The sequence below is a fragment of the Pleurodeles waltl genome, chromosome 7 (assembly GCF_031143425.1).
Source record: "Pleurodeles waltl isolate 20211129_DDA chromosome 7, aPleWal1.hap1.20221129, whole genome shotgun sequence".
NCBI classification, from domain to species: domain Eukaryota; kingdom Metazoa; phylum Chordata; class Amphibia; order Caudata; family Salamandridae; genus Pleurodeles; species Pleurodeles waltl.
The window spans coordinates 1,139,292,190-1,139,310,074 of NC_090446.1; the positions used below are offsets into that span (position 1 = coordinate 1,139,292,190).

At 46.6% G+C, this 17,885-nt stretch overlaps 1 protein-coding gene across 3 annotated transcripts in view; it reads right to left on the reverse strand.

The window, feature by feature from the left end:
- ACOX1 (acyl-CoA oxidase 1) overlaps positions 1 to 17,885 on the reverse strand; it is a 147,846-nt gene that overhangs the window by 80,668 nt on the left and 49,293 nt on the right. The window contains exon 3 of one of the 3 annotated variants that reach the window (XM_069200199.1): positions 7,194 to 7,354. The exons of 1 other annotated variant lie outside the window; for it this stretch is intronic. In XM_069200199.1, the coding sequence (XP_069056300.1) occupies positions 7,194 to 7,354 (161 nt within the window). Of the gene's footprint in view, positions 1 to 7,193; positions 7,355 to 13,170; positions 13,332 to 17,885 lie in introns of all 3 variants that reach the window. One more of the 3 variants, XM_069200197.1, reaches the window with a different exon arrangement.

The window sequence follows — 17,885 nt, forward strand, 5'->3', positions numbered from 1 at the left end:
CACTGTCCTCTTTTGTCTTGGATGAGGCCTTGCTGGGTGGTTGGTGTGGCTTTTCCCTACGGCATGTGGGTCCTTTCTTCACCTTGGCAGGTGGCGGAATAGGGGGATCCTTGGCCTCACTAGGTGGCACACTGGCAGCCCTGATGGGTGCCGCCCGCGAGGTTACTGGACTTGCAGGGACCACACTGCTCGATGATTTCATGGCTGAGGTGCTGGGCTGGGATCTGGACATCCTGGCCCTAGGGGAAGGACGGGGGGCAGGGTGGAGAGGAGGTGTAGGGAAGAGGTCAATGTTAACCAGGGAAAGCTTTTTAGACACACTGGGACGTGAAGTTGAGGGGGTTTGGGAGTGGAGGAAGAGGTAGTGGTTGTAGGAGGTGTACGTCTGCTGAGTTTGGGTAAGGGTGCATGGGCTGGAGGCTGTTGTGAGGTGGATGGCTGTTGAGTGGGTGTGTGCCTGCGTTTGTGTAATTTGGGAGGAGGGCTCACAGACACACTGGGAGAGGGCACAGGGGACGTGTGAATGGTAGTGGGGGTGGTGATTGCACATGAACGGTGTGTGGTGATGGGCGTGCTGGTGATGGAGGTAGTAGCTGAGGATGTATTGCATGCAGGTGTGAGTGGAGACGAGACTGGGAGGGAGGAGGGGGACACAGTGGAGGCAGTGGATGTTGGCGTGTCTGCATGGGGATGGTGCTTGTGTGAGTGCCTGTGGGATGTGTGGTGCTTATGTTTGCCATGTCCACTCTTGTGTGTTGATGAGTGTGCATGCTGGTCTGATGGTGTGCTTGGGATAGGCTGAGGTAGAGGGGATTGGGTCTGGGTAGTGGAAGTTGGAGGGGGGAGGCTGGACACAGGGACAATGGCTGCCATCTGTGCTGAGGCCAGAGCCTGAAATGCTCTTTGTTGGGCTGCCACGCCAGAATGAATGCCCTCCAGGTATGCATTTGTTTGCTGCAAATGCCTCTCGACACCCTGGATGGCATTCAAAAAGGTTGATTGCCCAACAGTGAGGGATCTCAGGAGATCAATAGCCTCCTCACTGAGGGCAGCAGGGCTGACTAGGGCAGGGCCTGAGGTGCCTGGGGCGATGCCCACCCTCCTGGATGAGCGGCCACGGGAACCACGCTGAGGGGCCGCTGGGAGGGCGGTACTGGTAGGGGGGTGGCGGCTGTACCTGTTGATGCGGTGGGCACAGAGGTGCTCGCCACCGCAAGGGAGCTCCCATCAGAGGAGGAGTCGCTGTTGCTGGTGTCTCCTCCTGTCCCCGTCGTGGAGCTCCCCTCGCCCTCCGTCCCACTGGTGCCTTCAGACTCCGTACATTCACCCTCCTGGGCCATGTGGGTTGCAGCTCCGTCCTGCTCCGGTGCCAATGCTCCTCAGCCAGATGATGCTAATACACACAAGGACAGGGTGACAAAACAAAAAGGGTAGGAAAGACAGAAGAGACAATGCCTGCAACAACACCACCATTGGCGAACAACACACAGGGAGCAGCCCATGCACAGTTTAGGGGAAAATCATATGTCCATGGGGGACTGTGCCTAGACCCATTTGATGCACACCTGGAACCCACAGGAGCCTGACTAGGTGTAGAGGGCCACTACCACTTTTGGGTTTGGAGTGCCACTGAGCCCGCCAAACAATGGATCAACCCTGGCACGTTTGCCCTGGCCTAGGGGAACCCACAGCCCACTTCCCCCACCCAGAAACCTCATAAAGCGCGCAGAGTCAGCTGAATGAGAGTGAACTCACCCCCCTTGTGGCTGCTGTGATGCCCTCAAGCGCCCATCCAACTGAGGATATGCCACCGCCAGGATCCGGTACATCAGGGGGGTCATGGTGCGATAGGCACCCCTTCCACGTTGTGAGGCCATCCCCAGCTGGGCCTCCGCCGTCTTCTTGCTCCAGCGGCGCAGGTCCTCCCATCTTTTGCGGCAGTGGGTGCTCCGTCTATGATAGACCCCCAGGGTCAACACTTCCTTGGCGATGGCACATCAAATACCCTTCTTCTGGTGGGCACTGACCTAGAGGAAAAGTGAAGTAAGAATGGATTTTACTCCCCCGTTCGGTTCTTCTTACTCATTGGCCATAAGCCTCCCACCATGGCCCAGAAACACATACACTGACCATCCTCACATGCTGGCCGCTGCCCCCCACCCCTGTATCTTCCATCCACGCCACTCCATACATTCATGTCCCATCCATCATACTCACAGTGTACTCACCTGTTTGTCTGGAGGACCGTAGAGTAGCGTGTAATGGGGGAGGACCCCAGACACCAGGTTGCCCAACTCCTCCGCGGTGAAGGCAGGGGCCCTTTACCCAGACACTGTAGCCATTGTCGCTTCTAGACTCAGATCACAGCAGCACTTGCAGTGTAGGTCCTCTCCTGTTGAAGGACAGGTATCAAGTGAGTGAACAGATAGAAAATGGCAGTCACGTCCGCGGCGATGCGTACCGTCACCGAAGGCGTACATCGTCATTGGCTCCTGGAACCCATAGGGCCCAATGATAACCAATGCTGATTTGCGCCGTGGTCTTCGACCACCTACCGCGACGCAGCACAACACCAGCGCAGTTACCTAATTTCCCCTTGTCCCTCCTACAGGTCAGGCAGCCGCCATTTCAGGGGGGCACATGGCAGGGCAACTAACTGCGTCACAGCACTTTTGGCCAGGAATACAGGCAGACAGCGCAACACACCAATTATATCACGATTGTTCTAAACACCCTTGTGAAACCTATGTGGTGTATGACCCTCTGCTCACCCTGCTCCTCCATAGGGCACGTCCGCTGGGGCAGGTGATGAGATGGCGTCATCCTCTGGTATACAGACCCCTGGTGGACCTGTCGACAATGGAAGACAGACATATTATTATCACCTACAGACTTGATCATGCCACAATCCATGAACTGTGTGCCCAGTTGGAGCCAGACCTGATGTCAGCTATCCGCCATCCCACAGGAATCCCCCCCTCTAGTGCAGGTCCTGTCAGTACTCCATTTCCTGGCCAGTGGGTCCTTTCAAAGTGAAAGGTGACTTCTATGCCCTGGGACATATCCCCAACATCATTGGTGCCACTGATGGTACACATGTGGCATTTGTTCCACCCCCCCCCCCCCCCCCCCCCCCCCCAGGAATGAAGAGGTGTACAGAAACCGCAAAAGCTACCATTCCATGAATGTGCAGATGGTGTGTTTGGCAGACCAGTACATCTGCCATGTGAATGCCAAGTATCCTGGCTCACTGCATGATACTTACATTTTGAGGAATAGCAGTATCCCTTATGTGATGGGCCAACTACAGAGGCACCGTGTGTGGCTAATAGGTGAGCCCAAGGTCCCAACACAGTTGACATTGGTGTCTGGGTATGGGAGAGTCCCTAAGGGTTGGTGTATGTCTAACAGTTGTCCCTCGATATTTGCAGGTGACTCAGGTTACCCCAACCTCTCATGGCTACTGACCCCAGTGAGGAATCCCAGGACAAGGGCAGAGGAACGCTACAATGAGGCACATGGGTGAACTAGGAGGATAATTGAGCAGACTTTCGGCCTCCTGAAGGCCAGGTTCCAGTGCCTCCATCTGACAGGTAGCTCCCTATACTACTCACCCAAGAAGGTGTGGCAGATCATCGTGGCATGCTGTATGTTGCACAACCTGGTTTTGCGACGCCAGGTGCCTTTTCTGCAGGAGGATGGGCCTGATGTTGGTCTTGTGGCAGCTGTGGAGCCTGTGGACAGTGAAGAAGAGGAGGCAGAAGAAGAAGATATAGACAACTGAAACAACATCATCATGCAATACTTCCAGTGAGACACAGGTGCATTGTCCAAGGGGGCATAGGAAGTGGAGTAATGGCAGTTCAAAGTTGTCAGGGTGACATAGTGGGACAAAAGGGTGACAATCAGGAGAGTCTTATTTCCTGGCGGGGTCTTGGCAATGTTCTCTGTCTTGTTCCTGGATCTCAGAGACCGTTTGCGGGGTGGTTCTCCTTGTGCAGGGGGTGGGGTGCTGGTGGCCTGTTGGTCCTGTGGCAGGAACTTCTGTCCACTAGCGCTGGAGGAGGCGGAGGGATGTTCATCGTTCAGGCTCGTGTCAGGGGCCCGTTGGTGTGCCACTATATCCCTCATGGTGTTGGCCATGTCTGCCAGCACCCCTGCAATGGTGACCAGGGTGGTGTTAATGGACTGCAAGTCCTCCCTGATCCCCAGGTACTGTTCCTCCTGCAGCCGCTGGGTCTTCTGCAACTTGGCCAGTACCGTGCCCATGGTCTCCTGGGAATGATGGTATGCTCCCATGATGTTGGAGAGTGCCTTGTGCAGAGTGGGTTCCCTGGGCCTGTCCTCCCCCTGTCGCACAGCAGTCCTCCCAGTTTCCCCGTTATCCTGTGCCTCTGTCCCCTGAACCGTGTGCCCACTGCCACTGACCCCAGGTCCCTGATTGTCTTGTGTTGGTGGGTTTGCCTGGGGTCCCTGTAGTGGTGGACACACTGCTGATTGACGTGTCCTGGGGACAGAGGGATGGGCCCACTGGGTGGGTGCTGTGCTGGTGTTTCCTGAGGGGGGAGGTTCAGTGGTGGTTTGTGACTGTAGCAGGGGAACCGACTGTCCAGAGGTCCCTGATGGGCTGGTCATCTTGATCCAGGTGTGCAGAGCTGCTGTCGTCTCTGTGGGCCTCTTCTGTGGGGGGGGACTGGATATGTCTGGCACCTCCTGTCCGGTGACGTTGGGTATGGGTCCTGTTGGGGTGTAAATGCATAGTTATTGTATCTGTGTGTGCCATCTTGTGCAATGGGTGAGTTACCCTCTACGCCTGTGCTTGCATTATTGTCTTTGCCCTTGTGTGATTAGTGATTTTGGGGCCTGGGTGAGTATCTGTACTGGACATGCTTTGGTGATGGGTGTCCATGCATTGGTGTGACATGCAGGCCTTGGTTTTGGGCTGTGTGGATTGTGATAGTGGGGTATCTGTGGGGTGTTGGGGTGATGGGTGTGAGGGTTGGGCTAGGAGTTTGTGATAGCATGCAGGTAGGGTGGGGGGGGGGGGGGGGGCGATATAGTAGTAAAGATATGACTTACCAGAGTCCAGTCCTCCTGCTACTCATGCGAGGCCCTCAGGATGCATGATTGCCAGGACTTGCTCCTCCCATGTTGTCAGTTGTGGGGGGAGGAGGTGGGGGTCCACCGCCAGTCCTCTGTACTGCTACCTGGTGTCTGGATACCATGGAACGCACCTTCCCCCGTAGGTCATTCCACCTCTTCCTGATGTCATCCCATGTTCTGGGGTGCTGTCCCACTGCGTTGACCCTGTCGACAATTCTCCGCCATAGCTCCATCTTCCTTGCAATGGAGGTCTGCTGCACCTGTGATCCGAAAAGCTGTGGCTCTACCCGGAAGATTTCCTCCACCATGACCCGGAGCTCCTCCTCAGAAAACCTGGGGTGTCTTTGAGGTGCCATAATGTGGTGTGGGTGATGTGTGAGGTGATGTTTGTTGTGCTGTGTTGTGTTGGTGTGTGTTCTTTGAGGTGCGTGGATGTAATATGAGTGATGGTGTTGTGTGCCTGTGAATGCTGGTTTTGTGCTTGCTATTCTCTCTCTCTGTGCGTCTTCAAAACAAGTTGTTGTAAGGGGTAGTGGGTAATGTGGGTGTGTGTTTTCTAGTGGTGTGAGCGTGTGGGTGTGGAGTGTGTGTGTGTGTGTGTGTGTATCAGGTGTGTGTATTTTGAATTGTCCAATGTGGTTGTGTTTGTAAATGTGTGTGTATTTTGAGCGCGGCGGTGTGTACCGCCAATGGATTACTGCGGTTGAAAGACCGCCGCGTTGATTCATGGGTCATGATAGTGTGGGCGTATTCCTGTTGGCGTGACGGTGTAGGTTTTGGTATCGCCAGTTTATCACTGACCTATGGTGTGGCAGACTTGTGTGGGTGTCTGTATTGTGGCGGATTACGAGTCGTAATACCTGTAGTGGATTTCTGCCGCTGCCACGGTATCTTGACGGCCGTCAGCACGGTAGTAAGCGGGATTCACCGCCAGGGTTGTAATGAGGGCCTAAATTTGCTAAGCCTCTGCCACTGACCAAGTGCGAGAGAGGACTTAAAGTGTTTATGCATAGTTGTCTCTAGGGACAGGTCCTTCATATGCCATCTGACTGAACTATTGGCCCACTCCAAGGAAGGTACGCAACAAAGTAGGAACCTCCTGTTATTTTTTAAGCTCATTCTTAAAACTCCATTATGTGCCACAGAATACCCCATTCTAGGTAGCCAGGGAAGTTTTCCATGAAAACAAATGTGATTCTACTCAGTGATTGGGATCTGGACACCCTGAATCTCCCATTAAGCCCTTTGTAGAAACATCAGCATTGGAAGAATGGTTCTCCCCACATCTGAATTTACTATTAGGCGTCAGTGTTGCTATTATAAATTAATAGGCTTTTGCCACTAACTGACAAATGTAAGATTATCTATTCATTCACCTGTGGGTATGCCAGTACGGAAGGGTATGACAGAGTATAGGTAGTCTCATTGGCTTGTTACTGGGCATCAGTTTGAGAAATCTCAGACACCTGTATTTGTATTCTGAATGTGTGGGTTTGGACAATGTGACCCAACAGTTCTGTCCGAAAGTAAACATTCTCTGGGGAACAGGTATAAAATTGTTCAACCAGCTAAGATGTTAAACATAAAGTGAGCAGTTAATTATTCTTCAGCTTTAGCAGCTCTGAAATGCCATACAGAAATACAGCAATGTAAAGTTTGGGTCTTTCCAAATACTCACACCTACAAAGTACAATGCTATTGGAGCTTCTAATTAAGGGTGCAATCACAATGATCTAGAAGACTCTAATAAAAAATTGCCAACACTGATTGGTACACCTTCAGGACAGAAGATTAATGTGGAATTCATCGAGAGACGTCAGGCTGCAATCCAAGGAAGAAGGCAGGGATATTAAAAGTATGATTACTAAACGTAAACAATACAAATAATCAAAGAAATTTACAAAAAATAGACAAAGTGGGCATTCCATATTAAAAATGTAAACCTAGAGCTAGACTGGCTCTTTACCTGATGGTGACTTTGTAAATTCCTTATGGCCTACCATGCCATCCTGTGCCCCTCCCACCCACAGCCCCACACCGCCAGTTGTCAGAGTGACAGAATATTCCACTGTGCATGCAGAAGGACTAACCGTGCCCTAACTCCGTCTGGGCGTAGGTACCGATAACATGCATTGAGGAGGCCAGTGGAAGCCATTTCTCTTGCTGCTCGGGGGTACACTGATTTGCTAAGGTGGTGACAAACATGCCGGAGTGTAGGTTAAAAGGATCAGTGATATTGCCGCGGCACACTCTAGGGAAGAGGAAAGAGGGAGAAACTCAGTCACTCAGAATGACAACTTCAGGTCAGAGACACAACACTGCTTTAAGCAGTTACCCACTACTCCAGTGACATCAACTTCTACAGCACTTATGTTTAAGCTAAAATGGAGAGACCTGGAAAGGATCATCCAATAATCTATACCTGTTCACTTCAGCGAAATTAAGGAGTGCATGGAAGTTGATCAACACATCCCTCCGCCCAAAACCTACACATGAAAAAACTACCCCCTCTACATCAGAGTCTAAATGTGGGAGACTGAGCTTACACTTCTCAACATGCCAGGGCCCGAATATGGTGTAACTCAGGCCTGAATTTGTTACTACCCCATTAAACAACGTCAGGTACACAGCTGAGGATATTGGCTACTCAACATCTGAGGATGTTAACCAAGAATAGAAGTACTTTGGAAGTCCAAGTAATCTACATGGCAAAAACGATTTAAATGTCATGAGTTTACTCTGTTTTATTCTATAAATCCTAGTGTAATTGAAGTATGCAGAATTTGTAACTGTTATCTTGGTTACCTCCTATGCATTACGTCAGCTAATTACTTTATGCTTCCAGCTACTCAAAATACAGCCATCGAAGTGACTGAAAGTCTGACAAAAGGAGATCAGGTTACTGAGCCATGCTTGTCACAGCACTGGTTTCTGATCACCCACCGAGTCAAATTTTAACCCGAGCATGTGGACCCTAAATAATTCCACTCCTAGGCTCCCAGATACCTGGACCATAAACATTATAAGCTGCTGCCACAAATCAAAGCCAGCTGTAATATCAACTTAAAGTTCCTAGTTACTTCCTCCAAGCTACAACATCCCCCCCAGTCACTCATTGGAATTTGCTCCCCTTGGAGATCCGCTTCGTCCCCCCACCCTTGATGTCCTTCAGGCAGAAGATCAAGTCTTGGCTGTATTGTTTTGGCTCTCAAAGCAGTAAAGTCTGGTGCTAAGAGACTGTGCAGTTTGTGTACAAGTGTAGTTAGTGAGAGCCATTAATGGGGATAGCAAACAATTCAGCCCCTACGAATTAAAACATATACTAGGAAACTGGCAAAAAACATGACAAATAAATTTCACAGAGATAGAGATCCTTATTAGAATTGGAAAGATGTATAGATATTCTATTCTGACAGAAAAAAAAAACATTTTTAATTATTCGAGTTACAGAGGATGTAGGCCAGAGGGCCATTTTTAAATAACTGTCAAAAGGGTGCAGTTCAGGCTAGGAGACGGAGATGAGGTTTGTGGCTCTAAAGGGCTCCTAGAATATATTTGTTTTTAATGCTACCTCCTTATTCCTCCATACCCACCATTGAGACACCAAACGGGCAGTTTCGCCTTTGTACTGATGATTTCTAATACAGAAAAACCAATAGCACTAGGATGCTTCTGAGGCACTCACCCTCTCTCTCTCAGTATAGCTTACAAGCACAAAACCATAAGCTACATTTCCTCCCCGCACTTTTGGGCACTTCAGCTTCTGTATTAGCTTCACCCACGGTTTTTAGCAGCGATTCCCCTAAATAGCTTCACCCTCAGTTTTTAGCAGCTATTCCCCTAAATACACCCAATTCCCAACATCCACCTATGTAAAGAAGGCTACAGGGAAAAACTATATTTTTGGTAATGCTTAATCTGTTGGTATCTCAGATCATAAGGTCTAACTGAACTGAATAAGGTAGAAGTGAATGCATCAGACATCACTGTCGTAGTTGGACTCTCGCTCCTAGGTAAGACTGCTGGTTTAGGGATGACAGCACTTTTGTTTGCAGGGGACTAGGCCAACCCTACAAGTCGCAACTGTCGGCCCAACCCTCCCTGCTCACAAGCAGTACCTCATCAAAAGCCCAAAGTGTAAAAGGCGATTTCTGGCAACCTTTATGCTTGGACTCTAGAGTGGGACATCTCAGGGGAGTTGTGGTTATATGAAGACTACCCTTTTCTCACATGATTGAGTGTGTGAGTCACACAAAGGTATTGAAGGAGATGCATTGAAGTTCTCAATAGGTTTTAATAACAAGACTGCAATCTACTGTAAAATGGATGCGCTGCAGGGAGTAGGATAATGAACACTGCAAGAAGCCGAATTGTAAAGATGAGGGTCGTGAATACAAAGACACCCCACCATCTTGCAATAAACATGAAATGTAAAAGAGCCCTAAAACCCTAGCATGGAGAACCTAGTCACTAACGTAAAGAGAGCTAGGTGTAGTAAACCTAATCTACCAGCACCGCGCCCATGAGAAGAGACCCCAACCCTCGTTACTTTAGAATGAGGTCTCTAGATCAGACTTCGTGGGGACACAAAGGTTGGGTCTGCATCAAGGCGACATGTAGCATAGATAGCGTTGATTGCATCCGATAGGAATCCCTCTGATAACCTTGTCTGCGTGAGATGTATTTATACAGATCTTGTAGGACCCGATACCGGTATGCTCCCAAACAATAGATAAGGAGGCATGCTTAGGACGGCAATTATATAAACAATTCCCTCAAAAGTACACTATGTTCCTGTCACGCGTATGCACATGATGTGAATACCTACGTATATCACTTGTCTTTGACGCGGATAGTGACGCCTTGACAGAGTAGCACTGATAACGTAAAATCCAAACATTTTACTATCAACATAACAGCCAGTTTGAAAGAAATAATTAAATTAATAGGCTAAGACAGAGCAAGCTAAGTAGGTTAAAAGTCACTAGGTGACAGGGGCACAGGCCTGCAAACCACAAGGCTCAGCTAAACTCCTGATTCCCATTAAAACTAAATAGGATCCACTACATTACCACACTACAATTCATGTCCTGGTTAACAGATCCACCATATCAGAATTTTCTAAATTGTCTAGATAGGTTAATGAACTTAAATCAGGCTGCAAAATGAGGAGTTTTGCAGATACCACATTTGTCTCCTCATTTTTTTAATGAGTTTGTAAAATTCTGACTAACTGAATTAACAGAAGAACAGTGTTGCACCTGTCGATGCAGAAACACAGTTAAGCTTAAGTATCACTTGTGATCAAGAGGAAGACACAAACTCTGAAGAATCGCTTCAATGCAATAATGAAATTAACAACAATGTAACTGTGCAATGTTACTGCTACACAGATGGTATCCAATTGATTGATAAACTAGACTCTCCTAATGCTCGGATACGTCTTTGTGACTGCCTTCTTGACACTGCATAATGGATGTTTGATAGTCACCTAAAGCTGAACATCAATAAGACTGAAGGGCTCATCTCTGAGTGCCTTACATCATCTTGTTCTGAAGACTGTTGATGTCAGTGCATGAAAGAGCCATCTGCACTGCTCCTTATGAGAGCAGTTCATCCTGTGCAATACGATACAAGCTATACCTCAATGATGAGGCTTAACAATGCCAAAACCAGTTTGGGATTGCTTGTGTTCCATTCCGGAAGGGATCTTGCCTGGCAGTTCTGGATGGACTGACCCATGAAGTGCAGGGTCAGTACTAATTTGCATAAGGCAAGCCTTTGTCTAGAGTGGCACAGTGGGTGAAAAACAATGGGTTGGAATGCTACCTGAGTAATTGCCAGTTTGGTAAATTATGGGCAAGCACTCCTCCTATCACCTTTTGTATGACTGACAAACTACAATTGGGCATGGTCTGGCAGAGAAAGGAATACATTTCAAGTACAGAGACTTGCCAAGCTTGGAGTGATGGTCGTGCTCCAAAGGCTTGTGACTTAATGAAATAATGGGTGAATAAGGGGAGAGCAGCAGCAATAAAAGGACAATGGGAGGCTGCAGTGCATTTTACATTCCTTATTAACATATCAACATTGGAGAAAAAAATATTTATCTATTTTTTATACATATATGCATTTCCAATTCCAACTCTTCTGAAGCCTATGAATCTGGTTTCATATGGTGACATGCATAGACTTTTTGTGACTTATTCTGCAGTTTGTTACAGGTCTGCTAGGATGGGAAAAAGTTTATTTGACTTGCAGTTTTTCCTTCTGTATAGCTTAGACAAGTTGGACCCGATATTCAGTCTGACTGGAGCCTGTTAAAACAAATGAAACAGGCTCTCTCCTCCTTGTCTGTTGAACTCTCCCCAGAAAAGCACTGCACCACAATAAGTGTACAGAGAGGACTACTCGCTAGGTCATCGACTTCAGGGTCTATCTGGAATTAAACTGTGATACTGAAAAGAAAAAACATCTTATTAAGTATGTTCTAGGTGAGAGAATAGGGCTACGTGAAGCAGTGGAGGAATAGGACCAGAGGCTGAGGTGGGTGGATGTGCTGGAGTACTGCAGCAGAGATGAGAATGAAGCATGTGAACGCTTGATTTAAAGGGGGTTTAGAGAATTGTGTGGAAGCTAATGTAGTTCTCGGTACCACCTAGTGGAAGCGGGGGAGCATACTCAAGGACCGAGACACATGCTCAAGGCTTCACTCCTTGATGATTGTACCTCCTCTTTGAAGAGCACTGCATTTTCTGATCTCAGGTGTCTGATGGCAGCTGTTAACCACCTTGTGAAGGTACAGAGCATATAAGTCAATGTTGATCTTAAAGGTAGCACATGAATGACAACACAAAAATAAGCACAAATGCCCATCATTCTAGGATGCTGGACCTTTTGGACCAGCTCTATTTGACAAGTCTAACCGTTTGCAGGCAGTGAGGTGGTGATGAGCAAAGCTGAATGGACAATGCCCCCGGGGTGGTCATTCAAAGGTCTCTTTATAATCACTGCACGCCTCATGCTTGCGCTTGTTCCAGAGATGAAGTGAAAACCTACGGCACTTTCCTGCTCAGTTGATATTCACTACTAAACTCGCACCTAGATATCGTGACTTTCATCTCGCACATAAAATGCCAATACTTCTGAATAGTGCACGTAGAATAACATCTTTGTTATTCTATAGCAGCAAACCCATGGTCACAGAGTACTTTAGTGCATGAACTTCTTTATTATACACTCCTATTACCAGTATAAAGTTCAGCAGCGAGCCAGAGGAACAAGGCCACAGCTTTACTCAGTCACTGAAGGCAGGGGTATATGAGGTAAAATATCATAGAAAGGGTGAAGTCTTAACCATGAATAAACATTTCAGAAGGAACAAAACATCAAGGGCTGGCAGGAGTGGATCATACTGTGCAAAAATGAAGTCATTTAAGGCTGGGGTCTGGGCATCCGGAGAAATCTCAGAAAAGCAGGCTATGTACCAATAAACACACCATTAAGCACTTCTGTGACAAGTGCAATGCTTCAGTGACCTTTAGGGACACCAACAGATCAAGGCAACATACACACATCAACAGGCAGGAACACTGGCATGGATCATGGACAGATCTAAAGGAGAAAAAGCTCTATAATACTCACTAAAATGTTTGGGGCACACTTTGTTGCAAACTGGACTTCTGTAAAACTGGCAGTGTGGTGACTTTGCAAGATGAACAAGGATCAGACTTCAAACAGCCATCTCTGTATCCATTAATGAATCACCCCATTCGCCTATCCGATCCCCAATGAAAGCATGAAATATACCTTTACACTTTGAATACATGAGATAATCGGTCACACCTCACTACTTTACCTATTAATTTAAGAAGCGCAGGTCAAGACTCACTAGATCCCACATCATGATTCATTAGGCCAAATTACTGATTACTGTCCCCCAATACAACATGGCTGACACCTGTACGACACAAGCCTCACTCAGCCATAACATACTGCAAAACAGATGCCCCTTTAAACTGAAATAAAAGAGATTAGCTTCCAGGAAACTGCTGCAGTTGGACTAACCGTGCCCCATTTCCGTCTGTGCATAGGTGCCGATGATCTCTTTTCTGACTGCCAGAGGTAACCACTTTCTCTTCTGCTCGCTGGTGCACTGGTTAGTCAGGGTGGGGATGAACATGCTACTGTGCAGGCTTAGAGGGTCAGTGAGTGAGCCAAAACCAGCTCTACAGGAAAAACAAAAAACAAGTGAGAACAGCCACAGCCACTGCTGAACAATTTGCTCAAGGCAGCAACCAATATATACACCTCCCCATTGTGTCAGAATGCAGCCTACGTCCACCACTTCTCATGCGAGTACCTAGTCCTAATTAATTGCTCATTGCGTAATATGGTTAAATCCCACGTCCGTTGACATTTTTTTCTTAGTTTTTAACCTATATCTTTTGATCTGATGAGATCTGCTCTGTGGTGGCAGACAGTGACACTTAGCCTGTGGTGAAAAGCCTGAGTAAATAACCTTTCATTGCGCAGCAAAATTTAAAGTGACCTAGGCTGTGGTAATGTACTGAAAGTCTGCCAGAACAAATTTGTTAGTTTACTCCAATGATCAAGGATTTCCTGTAAATTTCCCCTACTTCACAAAGGACCTATCATTCCATACAGCGCTCTATTTCCCATGCATGCCTACTGTATGCAGAGTGGCTGCATGAGAGATAATGGGCCATATGTTACTGGAAATATCCTTTTTCCACAGCCATCTAGTCACTATTCTTCTCCTTTCTTCAATTGTGTACCCGATTTTGGTATTGTAAGGAGCACTACAAGTTGTGTAATAGGGCTGCTCTCTTTCCAAGGAAAGGAGTTTTTCAGTTTTTGGGGGCTTGCCACCTCAATTCTGAGACAAAAGCTACTTTTGCAGGTCAAACTTCAATGTTTTAAAAACTAGGGTTCACTGGGTAGGGTTATTTGGAAAGACCCAAGACCCTGCCCTGCAAAAGAATTCTAGCATCACAAATGGGTGGCTGTGGTTTCAATACTTCAAAAATCTGGAACCACAGTGAAGCCAGGGTTTAGAAAAAAGATAGACAAGACGTTTCATTGAATTCCAGTAAGTATACCCAGCAAGAGTACACTCAACTCCAGATTTTACCAGGAACCTTTAATAAGCATGTTGGTCTCACTGGAGGAAAATATACAGCAGGACCAAAGCTGAGCATAACCCAAAGGCACAGTCCATTCTCTCAATAGGTAGGTGTGTGTCACCCATAGGGACCAGGCTGTTTGCCTATAAACAACTGAATTATTATTAATCCCTCATCTTCTGTTCCCAGACACAGTCCTCCCTACAGGAGGGATAATCTATGTGCTGAAGATAAGTAACTTTGATTGCTTTTATTAACATTACATTTTTGGCTGCTCCCCTGACCTGGCTATACCAATATTTCAAGATACAGGAATCTATTTGAAGTTCCTGATGGATATCTGGAGTCTAAACATTTGCAAGATTTTGGGCCTGATTTAGGTAATCATGGACGGATTACTCAGTTACAACGGTGACAGATATCCCGTCTGCCGAAATCTAAATTCCATTAAATCCTAAGAAATTGAGATTTCGGCAGATGAGATATCGGTCACCTCTGCGACGGACAAACCCATCTGCCGCTATCTAAATCAGACCCTTTGTTTCATAACAAAAGCAACTGGGGGTTTAACCCGCCTTGAGGTTCGACCCCTTTTCATGACTGGAGTGCAAGCACTCTAATCCTCCCTCCGCTATTTTATATAGGACATGAGTGACCATTCACTGCAAAACTGCAGGCTTCATGGCCGCCCCATCACCCTCCATCCCCTAGGTATTTAAGTCTCCTTAGGGTTTAATCCAGTCTTCACACGTTGGGGTCCACTCCAGTTGGGGAGGGGTGGAATGGTGGGGGAGGAGGTGAGGTGGAGAATGAGGAGTGGCCCTAGAGCATTCATAAAATTTACGGTTGGGGATGCCATTGTCTTGCTACAGCTGGTTAATGACCTTTTCAATACCACTTAGGTGCTGGGGTTGGTTATCGATGGGTCATTATTGTCTGTTATTTAAAGTGAAATTAGTGATCGCTCCACTGCAGCTCGACAAGGCAAGCAGTTTTTTTTTTTTGGTTGCCAAGAGGATCTGATGGTACAAGTTGTCTTCAGAGCGTTGTACGGCAGGTACCAGTGATTCTATCGCTAGTAAGAAGAGTAAAGGAGAAAGAAAGCACCCCTGCCCGATTGCGGATTCAGCCTCCCTTGGTTTTGGCTGCAGAGCAAGAAGACGACTAGCTTTTTCTCCTTGCTTAAAATGGTATTCTTTAAGTCGATGCTCTCAGCCTTTTGCATGAGTAAAGTGTTCAGCTCATATTTCTTCCTTGTCAGGATTTGCAGTCTTGGTCTTAGGGTTAGACAGTTAGAGTCTATGACGTCAGGGAATTGCTACCTCCAACTATGCTTTCTTTAGGTGTCATAGCAGCATCCCTCGTCAATTTGATTTGCATCGAGGATTTTCCTGCTTCCTAGAGGATGCCGATTCTGTGTTAAAATCTGGGTATTCTGCTGAAACTTTTTTCTGGCTGCTTATACTTAAGAGTGTCTATCCTCCACGTCTTGTCTACTGGAATCAAAAGGCCCAAATCAATCTGTAAGTTGATCGGGCATGATTTGATATACAATTAATTCCACTGATTTAGTAGAAAAATCTAGGAAGAACACCAGTTTTTTTCAGGAAATAGTCTATTCTGGGTTCTGCGCCATTAATGCAAGATAAGAAAGTATAATTTCACTCCTTAGACCGGAGAAGCCTCCATGGGTCAACAATTCTCGTCTGGCTGGAGGTTTGACTCTTCCTCCACTGGCCTACAATACAGAGATGCAGGCTCTTTTGTCTTTTGCTTTCATCAAAACGTCAATATACTTAAGTCTTTGACTGTCATTTCAGCCACATGTTTTGGTGAGCTGGGGCTTTCCTTCCCAGTCAGCACTATTACCACAATATCCTGAGTAGAATGAACTGCATCTGGGTTTAGTTTGATACGTTCTATCCTATCAAAGCTAAAATAGTTTGTGGGTGTTTCCCCTAATTCACACCTTCTGTGACTGCTGATCTTGCAGGTCGCATCGTGCGATCTATGGCATATGGTTAGAAACTTAGAACTCTTTGGTTAATTTCTCATAGAATAAAGAACGTGACAATAAGTATCCACATGGCCCTAATCTCTATTAATCTTTTCATTCTCCATCTCTTTCTCTCAGTCTTTGCTCCTTTAATGTCTGCATTTTCATTAGGGTTGTTCCCGTCGAAACACGTTTAATTGGAGGTTCCATTTAATAATCATATCCAGGAGAAGGGAGGGGCTAAAAATGCAAATTTATCAGCAGGGCAAGTCACATTACAAGTCGTCTAGATATAGACTCTAAGTCAGATAGGAAGAAGTTTGATGAAGAGTGGAAACCAGAGTGATATAGATATATATATGTATATATATAAATAATCAGTATCAGATGACTGAGATTGTGCAAGTTGCAGAATTGATGCATTTGTTTTATAATTTTCCACTATTCTATTGACACAAGCTTGATCATTATAGCCATTATAAAGAACGTAGGGCACTTTACCCAAAGGATCCAGACAATTTTAGCCATCTACACGACCAGATTGCCTTTTTTGCCAACTGACCCCATTTACTACAGCTGACGGATACATCTATGTTTAGATCTGAAACAAGGCAATTTGCATTCATTCCACATTTTTATATTTTCAAACATTATATTAACAATCATGTAAGCATTCAATCCATGCTTACCACCATCTTGCATTAGCATTTATTCGAAATTCACTACTCTTAGTATGCACATCTAGCGATCGCTTCTGTGAGCAGTCACATCATCTGCATTAAACATTAATCTAGGAGTCGAAGTGAATTACAGTCTGATACCATCAACCCCGATCTTTGCCCAGGAACACACTGGTGCCATCGCTATCAGAGCACGGCAATCTCCAGGGCAGGGAGCAAAGTCCAGCACAAGTACGCGAAAGGTGAAGGGAGAGGAAAAGTTGGGAAACACCTCTGATGCTGCAATTTCAACTGTAACTGAAGCATGCATGCAGGGCGAGAGGGGCACGGTGACCCTGCCACAATGACTCAGGCCACACATGCACTATTACAAGAGGTGGAAAGAAAGAAACTGAGCCACCAGATCAAAGCTGCTTAAATATCGGTAGACATGTGGTATTCTATGACATCAGTAGTTCCAGGGACCACTGAGCCAGTTGCTTCTTGGAAGGATAGGGAGACTCAACAGCGCTGCTGAAACTTCAATAAAGCAATTAAGAAGAAAGGACTTGTGTGCACCTGCAATACTTCATTTTGGCGTCTGCCAGCACGTACGTTCTGCCAGCATCTATGGAGTGGAATGCAGTCCGAGAGGCTATATACATTTAATGATATACCGGATTATTATTTACGTGCCACGGGTTCATTATTTGCACCATCTACATGAGATTTAGACGTTATCATCTTCATTCGCTGTATGTCCGTACTACCAAAATATTAAATTCCTGGGTGAGGAGTAACAACCTGAGACAGTTCATCTATGCAATAAAAGTCAAACAAACTTTCTCCCATGTCAATCCTGCTGACCGCTACCTTTCCACTGCTCCATCCTTTAAATAATTTCTTACTTTCCTGGTTGAAGCTAAATCTTTCCACCCTGTTCATCACATTCACCTTCAGGAAACTTCTCAAGACCTGGCT